This window comes from Mixophyes fleayi, chromosome 6 (genome assembly GCF_038048845.1).
Source record: "Mixophyes fleayi isolate aMixFle1 chromosome 6, aMixFle1.hap1, whole genome shotgun sequence".
Classification (NCBI taxonomy): Eukaryota; Metazoa; Chordata; class Amphibia; order Anura; family Limnodynastidae; genus Mixophyes; species Mixophyes fleayi.
Window position 1 is genome coordinate 219,827,188 of NC_134407.1, and position 12,093 is coordinate 219,839,280.

General features: G+C 41.5%; 3 protein-coding genes across 4 annotated transcripts in view; 2 read left to right on the plus strand and 1 right to left on the minus strand.

Annotated features, from left to right (window-relative positions):
• LOC142159791 (uncharacterized) overlaps window positions 1-9,044 on the plus strand; it is a 1,176,369-nt gene extending 1,167,325 nt beyond the window's left edge. For both annotated transcript variants that reach the window (XM_075214526.1, XM_075214525.1), the window contains exon 9: window positions 2,960-9,044. In XM_075214526.1, the coding sequence (XP_075070627.1) occupies window positions 2,960-4,767 (1,808 nt within the window). In that variant the 3' untranslated portion in view covers window positions 4,768-9,044. The remainder of the gene's footprint in view (window positions 1-2,959) is intronic.
• LOC142159849 (uncharacterized) overlaps window positions 1-12,093 on the minus strand; it is a 408,399-nt gene that overhangs the window by 31,335 nt on the left and 364,971 nt on the right. The window lies entirely within an intron of this gene.
• The window catches only part of LOC142159846 (uncharacterized), a 152,776-nt gene that overhangs the window by 15,883 nt on the left and 124,800 nt on the right, over window positions 1-12,093 (plus strand). The window contains exons 5-6 of the mRNA XM_075214647.1: window positions 913-1,010; window positions 1,172-1,283. Coding sequence (XP_075070748.1) covers window positions 913-1,010; window positions 1,172-1,283 — 210 coding nt within the window. The remainder of the gene's footprint in view (window positions 1-912; window positions 1,011-1,171; window positions 1,284-12,093) is intronic.

Consider the following 12,093-nt stretch of genomic DNA (forward strand, 5'->3'; position numbering starts at 1 on the left):
TGTTCTCTGTTTCTGTGCCAGCTTTTCCACAACTTCCATGTCACACAATGTCACACCCCACTTCTGCTGCCAAATGTTACAGGATGGATATTAACTCTTATGTTCTGGTGTGAGATTACACCGACAGACAACAATTGTAAAAAGATAATACAAATGTTTATTATAAAGGATACATATAAAATGAATAAGTACTTGATTGTTGAGAAATGTCTCGATCTGAGGAGTCCCGTTGCTTGATCGCACTCAGTGAATTCAGGATAATTTGTTGGACACAGCTTTCTCAACATTCCAACTGAAGCTAAAACTATCTGGGTGTTGGCTGTGTAATACAACTCTGCATCCACACCCCCTCTTCTCACCCCTGAGACTAGTTAAATCAAGTTCTGTGCTGGACGTATAGTAATATCTTTGTACTAACAGGGATCATTGTATGTATCTTATCTATGAAATGGGGGCTTGCATGGTCAGTTCTGTTAACCCTTCTGATCACCGTAGACGTTTATCCCCTCATATAAATATCTTACTGGTGTTGCCATGTCTCATTAATCCAGCCTGCTTTTACTGTTTTATAATGACTTTAAGGGGCATATTCAATTGTCCGCGGAATTGCCGAAACCGTAATAATGGTCATCCTACGCGGAAAAAGTGTTAATACGGTAATTTACTCGCTGGATTTCAGCTCAGGGAGCTGCGAGCTGAAATCCAGCGAGAGATTACTGTATTAACGGTATTAGTTTTTCCGCGCTCGAACCCGCGGACAATTGAATACCCCCCTAAGATTGGAACAAATAAGAGATGCCTCCTTAATTACTTAATTATATATATATGTCATAGGTTGCTTAGGTTAATGTACACACAACATCTGACCATCACACCTAAACAATGTATTCAGTCACTGTGTGTCTTCTACAGATGGATCCAGTAACAGAAATACCCCAGAGAGATGTCCCCGTCGTCTTTATTCACAGGATTGTACAAAGGAAAATTACAGTATCCCACAGGAGAGTCAGGTAGATGGAATTTATGAGCTTGCAAAATTACCAAAATGACTTTTCACTATATGATCTGTAGAACAGCTGTGTATGTCTCATACAATGATATTAATCTATTTAATCTCAAATAATGAAATAAGACATGATTAAAGTGTTATTCTTTTTTGTTTGTTACTTAGGTTGAAGATCTAACTGATATTAAGGTAGAAAATATAGTGGGAGAAGAAGAGATGTATGTTAGGGGTGATCAGCAGTGTAAGGAGGAGGAAATCCCTACAGATATCAGCAATGGTGAGTAATAACCACTTTTTACAGAAAAGAGTGACATATTCTCCATGTTCAGACACTACCACAATCACTTGTTCTACATCCATAAAAAAGTATCTGCCCAGTGGGGGAGTCAGGAGTTTTGTTGGAGTTTTCCGTGGCGCAGTGTAGGTTGGTGTGGTGATGGGGTGTTTCTGTTGCTGTGTGGATGTACTAATATTGGCTTATCTTGATGTTACTCTCGTTAGTTCGGTTGGTTGGTGTTCTTGGTGTGTTCCTTGAGTAGGGACCGAAGTTTGTTCAGTTCATAGAACAAGTGCTTTGTTTATCTTCTGGTGTTTATAGAGTCATGTGAAGATATGGGGGGAGGAGAGAATGTAGGGGGCGAAGGAGCCTCACCTTAATGGTCTTGGGCGGTTTGCAAAGTACCTGTCTGTCCTTCAGCCCCTATTAGATTCCTGGGGGTAAATGTATCAACCTTCGGTTTCTTCAACTCTCGGGAGTTCGGCGAGATGACAGCTAAAATTTAAAGTGGCGCTGCCTTGTAAAGGCAATTTTCCCTTTACAAGGCAGCGCCGCTTTAAATTTTAGCTGTCATCTCGCCGAACTCCCGTGAGTTGAAGAAACCGGAGATTGATACATTTACCCCCTTGTCTCCTACTCACATCATATCAGTGTGTGCTACTAGCCAAGAAATCTGACCAATCTCTTCCTCACACTCTTGTGATTCTCATAGATTAGTACAAGAGACGACACCATAGTGATTCAGTCACTGATCAATGTGATGAGATGGATGGTATTAACCATTATCCTCCCCGTGCAGTAGTACATGTAACATTACCTATTATTTTACTTGTGTAATAATTCCTGAATGTTTTATTCTCAGTATGTGTAACACTGCAATACTAAAGCAGGTTATTTCCCGCATACATCCCATCACAACACACACTTCACACAAACTCTACCTTCCTGCAGTCACAGAACTATAATCACACACCCATCATTGTACCATAGCTCCCCTCATATCTCTGTGGTTGGTGCTTTGTACTGTTGCTCTTCATCTTATGATCTGTCTCTGTATCCTGCTCTGCCCTTATGCTTTCTTTCTCTTTCTGCTTTTGGCCATCTATGCTCTTCTCTTCACCTACTCAGTCCTAATTCTCCGTTCTGAACATTCATCATTTTGTGTTCTTATTTCCCTCTCTGCTGTATTGCTCTGTGAAGCTGCTCTCCTTCCCTATCAGTGCTTATCTACACCGATATCTACTACATATTACTCACGGACATCATGTCCATAGAACTTGAACTGGTAAAGAAAACCCATTTTCTTTATAAACTCTTTGGGATTAGTGAACACTGGGGTGTCACTGTGGGAAGGTTGAAGTTTGGTGAGCACTGGATATTCTTTAAAGTAATTAGATTTTATATATATATATATTATGCTATTGTTTGCAGTTCTCTGTAAGGTACAGTTGTATCCACACCTTTTCTTTGCCTGTCTGATCCTGAACTCCTGGATACCAGGATTTTCTTCTGGGTTCCTACACTAACATCCTGGTATCATCACATTTGTTCATTTAGAATTGTAATGAATTGTTCTTGTTTGCAAGTAGAAATTAAATAATTGATCATCTTGAACTCACTAAATGTATGAAATTTTGCTACTCAATGTCTATTTCAAAACATCTGTTTTTTTCCAGCAGATGGACACAAAATCCAGAATACCTCGGAGGGATATTTCGTTTTATCTCCAGGTTATAAAATGGAGCATAACAACATTATACAAGATTTTCCAGGAGGAAAACCCATTACGCCAAATATACATCAATTACATCACAGTGCACATATATCATCTGATCCCTCTAATCATGAGGCATGTTTGCCTAATAACTCAGATATTACTACACCTAGTACAGCTAATAGAGGCCATACAATATTTCCATATTCTGAATGTGGGAAATGTTTTACACATAAATCAGTTGTCACTAGACGCCAGAGAATTCACACAGGTGAGAAACCATTTCCATGTTCTGAATGTGAAAAACGGTTTACATGTAAACCCAGTCTTGCTAACCATCAGAGAATCCACACAGGTGAGAAACCATTTCCATGTTCTGAGTGTGGAAAATGTTTTACATGTAAATCCAGTCTAGTTAAACATCAGTTAATCCACACAGGTGAGAAACCATTTCCATGTTCTGAGTGTGGAAAATGTTTTACACAGAAATCACATCTTATTAAACATCAGAGAATACACACAGGTGAAAAAACATTCCCATGTTCTGAGTGTGAAAAATGGTTTACATGTAAATCCAATCTTCATAGACATCAGAGAATCCACACAGGTGAGAAACCATTTCCATGTTCTGAGTGTGGGAAATGTTTTACACAGAAATCGAATCTTGTTAATCATCAGACAATCCACACAGATGAGAAAACATTCCCATGTTCTGAGTGCAAAAAACGGTTTCTATGTAAATCCAGTCTTGTTAAACATCAAAGAATTCACAGTAGTGAGAAACCATTTTCATGTTCTGAGTGTGGGAAATGTTTTACAGAGAAATCAAATCTTGTTAAACATCAGAGAATCCACACAGGTGAGAAGCCATTTTCATGTTCTAATTGTGGGAATTGTTTTACACAGAAATCAGATCTTATTAAACATCAGAGAATCCACACAGGTGAGAAAACATTCCCATGTTCTGAGTGTAAAAAATGGTTTCCATGTAAATCCAGTCTTGTTAAACATCAAAGAATTCACAGTAGTGAGAAACCATTTTCATGTTCTGAGTGTGGGAAATGTTTTACACAGAAATCAGATCTTATTAAACATCAGAGAATCCACACAGGTGAGAAGCCATTTTCTTGTTCTAATTGTGGGAAATGTTTTACACAGAAATCGACTCTTGTTAGTCATCAGACAATCCACACAGGTGAAAAACCATTTTCATGTTCTGAGTGTGGGAAATGTTTTACACAGAAATCAGATCTTATTAAACATCAGAGAATCCACACAGGTGAGAAAACATTCCCATGTTCTGAGTGTAAAAAATGGTTTCCATGTAAATCCAGTCTTGTTAAACATCAAAGAATTCACAGTAGTGAGAAACCATTTTCATGTTCTGAGTGTGGGAAATGTTTTACAGATAAATCCAATCTAATTAAACATCAGAGAATCCACACAGGTGAGAGGCCATTTTCTTGTTCTAATTGTGGGAAATGTTTTACACAGAAATCGACTCTTGTTAGTCATCAGACAATCCACACAGGTGAGAAACCATTTTCATGTTCTGAGTGTGGGAAATGTTTTAAACAGAAATCAGATCTTATTAAACATCAGAGAATCCATACAGGTGAGAAAACATTCCCATGTTCTGAGTGTAAAAAACGGTTTACATGTAAATCCAGTCTTGTTAAACATCAAAGAATTCACAGTAGTGAGAAACCATTTTCATGTTATGAGAGTGGAAATAGTTTTACACACAGACTTTCTCTCCTGAAACATTAGATAATATAGCTATGAAACAAGGGTTGCAATAATGCTGTAAACATTGTAAAAGAAATGCCTTTTATAATTTTAAATGATGCAAATGGGCATGTTCCTACGTCTTTTCCCTTTTCCCCCCTCGGAAATCTACTCCCTCGCATCACTCCTGCCTCTCCCTCCTACATCAATGCTCCCCCAGATCAGCCCCATCTCCACTGCTCTTCCACCTGTTTCTCCCCTTCACTCCAACACCTGCCTGCTGATGAGACCCCTCCTAGTTCTGTTTCTCTTCCAATTCCAACCCACTCTCCCTGTCACTCGCCCCTCTCCCACTATCATGCACCTTTGTAGTGCAGCAACCCTCGACAACCATATCCATATCTCTTGTCTTCCCTCTCTTCCTCTAACCTGTGGTCTCTGGAATGCCAGGTCAGTCTTTAACAAATTGGCCTGTATCCAATGATCCTTTATCTCTGGATCATTCAAGCTGCTTGCCGTCCCTGAAACTTGACTAAGCCCTGAGGACAATACGTCTCCTGCTCTGCTTTCATTTGGATGCTTCTCCTTCTCCCATACACCCAGACCTGGGGACAGGCAAGGTGGTGGCGTTGGCATACTTCTCTTCCCCTTCTGCTCTTTCCGAGTTCTTTCCCCTGAACCTTCTCTTCATGATCTTGGGGGACTTTAATATTCTTATAGACAATCCCTCAAACTCTGCTGCTTCCAACCATCTCTCCCTCTCCTCCCTTGGTCTCTCTCAATGAACCTCCTCTCCCAATGCATTAGCCACTCGCTTGATCTTGTCTTTTCACACCTCGGTATTGTCTTCGACCTCATCAATTCAACTTTTCCTCTCTCTGACCACCATCTCCTTTACTTTAACATGTTTCCATCCCTCTCACCTACCCCATCCCCTATGGCTACTCTCACAGGTGTAACCTTGACACCATTGATCCTACAACGTTTTCCTCCTCCCTTGTCTCACTCCTCTCCCCATCACCACTCTTCCTTGCCCCTAAGAGTCTGTATCCTTCTATAATCACACCCTTACCACTGCACTTGACTTTGTCGCCCTGGTTGTCACCATCAAGCTTCAATCCTTCTTTAAGGCTCTCATTTCCTCACAATCCTTGAACTGCCGTTCACTCCCTCTTCTTCCCTCCTTGCTTTCTGCTATTGCTACCTACTTCACCTTCAAAATTGAGTCAATATGTCAAGACTGCTCCTCAACAGTCACTTCTTGCCCCACCTAGTACCCCTCCCACGCTCCTCTGTGGACATTATCCCTTTCCCCTCCTCCCCATTGTCATTCTCACTTCCTAGCCCACCCTCCTTCTGATCCTTTGCTCCAGGATCTGTAGATGAAGTCTGCACCCTTCTTTCCTCCTCATCCGCCTCCACCTGCCCACAGGATCCCATCCCTCCCAACTTCTCTGCTCCCTCTCTCTTGAGACCTGCTCCCCCACTGCCCACATCCTCAACCTATCCCTCACCTCTGGAATCTTCCTCTCATTTAAACATGCTCTCATCTCCCCTATACTGAAAAAGCCATCTCTTGTCCCTGTCTCTCTCTCTAATTACTGCCCTATCTCCCTCTGTTTTGCCATCAAACTTCTCGAACGGGTTGACTACAACTGTTTCACCTTCTTTTTCTCTTCTCACTCACTCCTTGACCCATTCCACTCCAGTTTTCTCTCACTCCACTGAAACTGGCCTCTCTAGGGTTACTATTGACCTTTTGTCACACAGCGCTTATTCGGCTTCCATAAACAAAGACTAAGACACCTGTGCCTCATTAGCAGCCCTCAAAGCCTTAGTCTCGATCTGCACATGTGCAGATTGAGTACCTGTCTGTTGCTGGCAAGATTCCTATTGGTTCCTGGTTCTGGCTCTAAACTTGAAAAGGCACCTCCTCCCATTCCTCTGGGCCTGTTGATCAAGTTACCTGTCTGATTAGGTTCCTACCTATTCTGTGTTCTCTCACCTGGATCGTCAGTGCCTCTGCTGTGTTGTTTGTGTTCAAGGGCTATACTGCTCAAGCTGCAACTGTCTCTGCTGTGTTGCTGTTACATGGGCTGGATTGCTTAAGCTACACTTATCTTCATTGTGCTGCTATTACACGGGCCATGCTGCTCAAGTCACATCTAACTCTACTGTGTTACCCCTCCACGGACTGCACCACTCAAGATCATCTACTCCACATTTATCTCGGTGGCTCAGTGGTTACAGTTCGTATCATCAAAACTGCTGGTTCTTATCTCATCTTGCTGGCTGAACTGTTATTATCTCATCTATGCATATAATAGCATAACGGGGTATTCCACTCTGGCTGCATCGACTGTGATTACCTTGCTAGCTGGACTGTTACTTGTACCTCCTATATTGTGCTGCCTTATTGTGGTCTCATATACCTGCTGCATTACCATCTCCACTTTGTTGCTGGACTGTTCCTGCTATTGCTATATTTCAATACACTGATACCGCTATATTGTATTCACTCATACTACATTGCCGGTGGCACTGCTCACCCTGTTCCTATGTTCCTTGTGCCAATATACCAAGACTGTTCTGTGATCATCCAATCATCATTAAATCGCTGATTGTAAGTTTATCCTGCATCTGTTGTCTATTCGCTGTCTGGGTATAGAACTGACATTACCAGTGTGCCTACCCCACACCAGTTACGATCACTCCCCCAGGATTCTGCCCAACACCCTGGTAGGGAACGCTACCTGCGGGCGAACGCCGCTGAACCCAAGTCACCTTGCGGTGACCGCTGGTGAAAACCATTCGCCCGTTAGACTCGGTGCCCTGCTAGGGGTAACAACTGTTGGGTGGATCCAAGAGTCCAGAATACCAAACCGTGACACCTTTTCTTCTCTATATCTAAAGGAAACTTCTCCCCTCTTATCCTTCTTGACCTCTCTGCTGCCTTTGATACCATTGACCATTTCCTCCTTTTGCATACTTAGATCTATAGGTCTCTGTAACACTGTCTTCTGGTTTTCCTCTTACCACACCAACCGATCGTTTTTAGTTTCTACACCACTCCATATCCCCCCATTTTCCTTTACCTGTCATAGTTTCTCAGGGTTCTGCTCTTTTCCCACTACACCTTTTACCTTGGTGTCTTAATCAACTCCTTTGGCCTCCAATACCACCTCTATGTTGATGATACCCAATTCTATCTTTCGTCTCCTGACCTCGCCTCTTCCCATTTTTTGTCATGTCTCCTGCAGTCTCTCGGCCATCTCATCATTGATGTCCCAGCATTTTCTTAAACTCAATATTCCCAAAACTGAACTAATCATCTTCCCCGTCCCCGTTCCAGGGCTTCTCTGTTAGGAATACTACCCTCCTTTCTGTCCCTCAAGTCTGATGCCTTGGGGTCATCCTCTACTTCTTCATACCTCACATTCTGTCCCTCTCAAAATCCTGCTACTTCCACCTCCTGAATATATCCAAGATACGGCCCTTTCTTGCCACGGAAGCCACCAAAACTCTTATTCACTCTCTTATAATCTCTCGCCTTGACTACTGTAATCTACTTCTCTCTGGCCTACCTGACTCTCATCTTGCCCTTCTTAAGTCTATCCTCAATGCTGCTGTCCACCTTATTTTTTCTCTCCCGACACTGTCTGCTGTCCCCCTCCACCAATTAGTACATTGGCTCCCCATGGGCTACAGAATTAAATTTAAACTCCTCGGCCTCACCTTCAAAGCTCTCAATCTATTCTCCCCCTCATTCCGACATACAGTCCTTGCCGCGCCCTCTGCTCCTCCAATGACTACTGCCACATTACTTTACTGCTTACCTCTTCCCACTCGCTCCTTCAGGACTTTGCTGGGCTGCTCCCCAACTGTGGAACGATCTTCCACACCCCCATCAGGTTAGCCTCCACTCTCAAAGGCCTCAAGTGTGCTATTAAGACTCTTGTCTTTATTCAAGCCTATCATCCTTTCTCCTAACTTTCATCCCCACTCACCCCCTTTTGCTTTAGGATGTAAGCTATCACAAGCAGGGCCCTCTTTCCTTGTGACCTCCTTCTAATATTCCATCACCCTCTGAACCTCTTAGACCGCTTCCCTAGCCCTGGCCTACTTCACACTGGTCACTACCATCATTCTCACTCACTGTCCCGTAAATAACTTGATCTGCGCTACCTGTATATTCATTTCTCCTGTATCATGTAATGTGTTATGGATCACTGCTTTCTGGATATGTCATGTACAGTGCTGCAGACCTTTTTAAGGTGCCTCATAAATAGAAGATAATAAATTTACTTAATCTATACTGATAGTATCTGGATATTCTATTTCTTTAAGTATTATTCATTTATTACAATAGAGACGACTTTTGGTTGAAGTCAAAGGATTGTAGAAGGTATAATAGTAATGATACACTGCTATTCTACCTTTTACAATCCAGTCAACAAAACAAGTTTCCTTAAAAACAAACAGGGAAATCCAAAATAAAACTGCTCATGCCAAGGTTTGGTAGAACTGAGGGACTTTATAAAGGCTGGAAAGAGATGAAATAAATTGTTCTGATTGACTTGACCTTTTCACTGAAGGGCTGATTGCAGAGTAGATAAAGCTGTACAGTGCTCCTGGTGAGGAGACTAAGTAGATTGCTGTCATTAGCAGTGTGCTGATTACAGGAGGAATTGAGAGAAGTTGTTTATAGCTGTTGTAGTGAATAGTTATCTAATAGCTGTCATCTGGAGCTAGTGTTGTGAATCCTCACACAGACACAGCAGAACAATGAATGTATACTCCTCAACTTATCTCCACTCAGTGACCATATAAGGACCAAACATTTCACTGTGCAACATAACAAATTTGAAGAGGGCTGTAATGCCAAAATTGGAAGCCTCTCTCCTTCAGAGGGTGATATTACACACACAAAGGATTCTACAAGTGATACAAATTATTATGGAGATTACATTAACCCTATCACTACAAGTGCTATTATTAAAGCAGCAACCTTTAATTGCCTTTTCACATGTTAACCCAGGGGTTTCCAACTTTGAATCTAAGTGGGGCAACTATGCAATAGGGCATTATTTCCAACAATTTACATAGATCATTAGTCATTTACTGGAATGAGTTAAATCTACCCATGTTCCAATCAGCACAAACTCCGCCCATAACATCCAACCTGGTGATTGGATCCTTGTTAATGGTACGTCTGAACTTCTCCTGTCCAAGCCATTGGGAAGGTCTCTTCCAAGTGCTACTGATAACAACCAGAACTGGAAGGTCACAGAAAATAAATCTTGGTTACATGCTTTCCATTCCCATCTGACATTTTCCTGGTGAACGGATTTCCTGCACCTGCTACTACTGGACCATAATGAAAAGCAAATGGCTTTAGACTGAGGCAAGATGACTCTTCAGGAACAGGTTTTATATTTTAGTTTTTTCCGTGTTTGACAGAAATGTCTTGTTGCATGGACGAGATTTTTGCTTTTTTATTCTCCTGCATTGAACCTAAGCCTGTTTTCAATTCCTCTTTCTACTAACTTGATTTAGGTATAATATTGAACCCGGGGTGAGATTAAAGTGAGACATACTGTTATTGACTATTACAATACTATCACTACTGTGCACTCTATATATTTGTAATCTCACCATCTGGTGTATTAGACTTGACCCTGTTATGTAGTCAACACTGGTGGAGGAACAACTCTAATTAGATGGTCAGCAAGAGGTACCACATAAGAGTTACATGACCAGTGGTGAAGTCCTCTGTAGTAAAAGATGTGTCCCTTCCTAGTTGTCTATTCCCAGACCATGATATCTTACCTGAAGGCTCAGCCAAGCCTGTCAGGATAGCAGTGTATCAGGTGTAGGTTGTGTATAACTTCCTTCCTTAGATACAGCAATGTAGGTGCTTCCAGCCTCTAGAAAGTTGGGTCTAATCTACAAGGAGGCTATGGAACTGCAAATTTAGCCTTCAACATCATATCACTGATGAGAAGGGATGAAGACAGCCCCAAGTAAGTGAGGAAGGACCTGAATTTAAGAAAGGAGCATGAGGGGGGATTAAAACAGACCCAGGTTATGTCACACAGTTGGATGCACAAAATTCTCCAAAATGTTATTTTATGCTGTAGCATTAATTCTGACAATAACCCTTCATTGGAACTAAGGGGCCCAGGCCATAATCCCTTCTCCATCTAGCTTCACAGCTGGCAGTATGTATTCGGTTAGGAAGCGTTCTCCTGGCATCTGCCGAACCCAGATTCATGACTACCAGACGGTGACATGTGATTTGTCATGTCAGAAAATGCGATTCTACTGCTCCAGAATGTAATGTCGGTGTGCTTTACACCACTCCACTTGATGTTTGGCATTGTGTCACAGGATGGACATTAACTCTTTTGTTCTGGTGTGAGATTACAATGACTGACAGACAACTATTGTAAACAGATACAAATGTTTATTATAAAAATACATATAAAATTAAAATGTACTTAGCTGTGTAATGCAATTTGATTATTGAGAAATGTCTTAAACTGAGGAGTCCTGTTGCTTAAAAGCACTTAGTGTATTCAGGATAATTCACTAGACACCACTTCCTCCATGGTTCTAGCTGAGACTGTTCCTTTTGAATGTTCGCTGCCAGTTAAACTTCTGGAGACAAAGCACCTTCTTTCCCCTGAGACTGGTTAAATCCAGTGATATAGAAATGTCTTTGTACAAACAGTGATCTTTGTATGAATGTTATCTACAGAACAAGGAGGCTTGCACGAGTCACTTACGATCCTTTAAATCACACACAGTGATCTGAGGTTTGCGGGCTGCTGATGGCCATGGAAACCCAATCCATAGAGCTCCTGACAAACCGTTTTTGTGTTCTGATGTTACTTCTAGAGACAGTTTAGAACTTTACAAAACAAAAATAGACAGTTGTCAGTGCTTATCCTTCACACTGCATATTTGTGTGTATCTAGCAAAATGAAAACATGAGGTATTAGTTCATATTTTTATAAAAACATTTAAGCCTGCATCCCAGCGTAGTTGACCAGCGTAGCTCCAGCAGGGCAGAAATGTCAAACTGACTTGTTGGAAAGGTGTTATCATATGACAGTGCCACATTGACAGTCACTTAGGTTCTCAGTACGACCCATTTTACAGCTAATATTTAACTATGGAGGTTACATGGCTGTAGTGTTTACCCAGCCTTACAGTAAACACTTTGCATGCTTTAAAATATTTATGGTAACAAAAAACAAATCTTTGCGCTTAAACATTCATAATTACAACTTAACATTTTAAGGAACAAAACGATATGTTGGAAACATAATTTCTGATAGCTGCCTGAGATAAGCATACATTTTT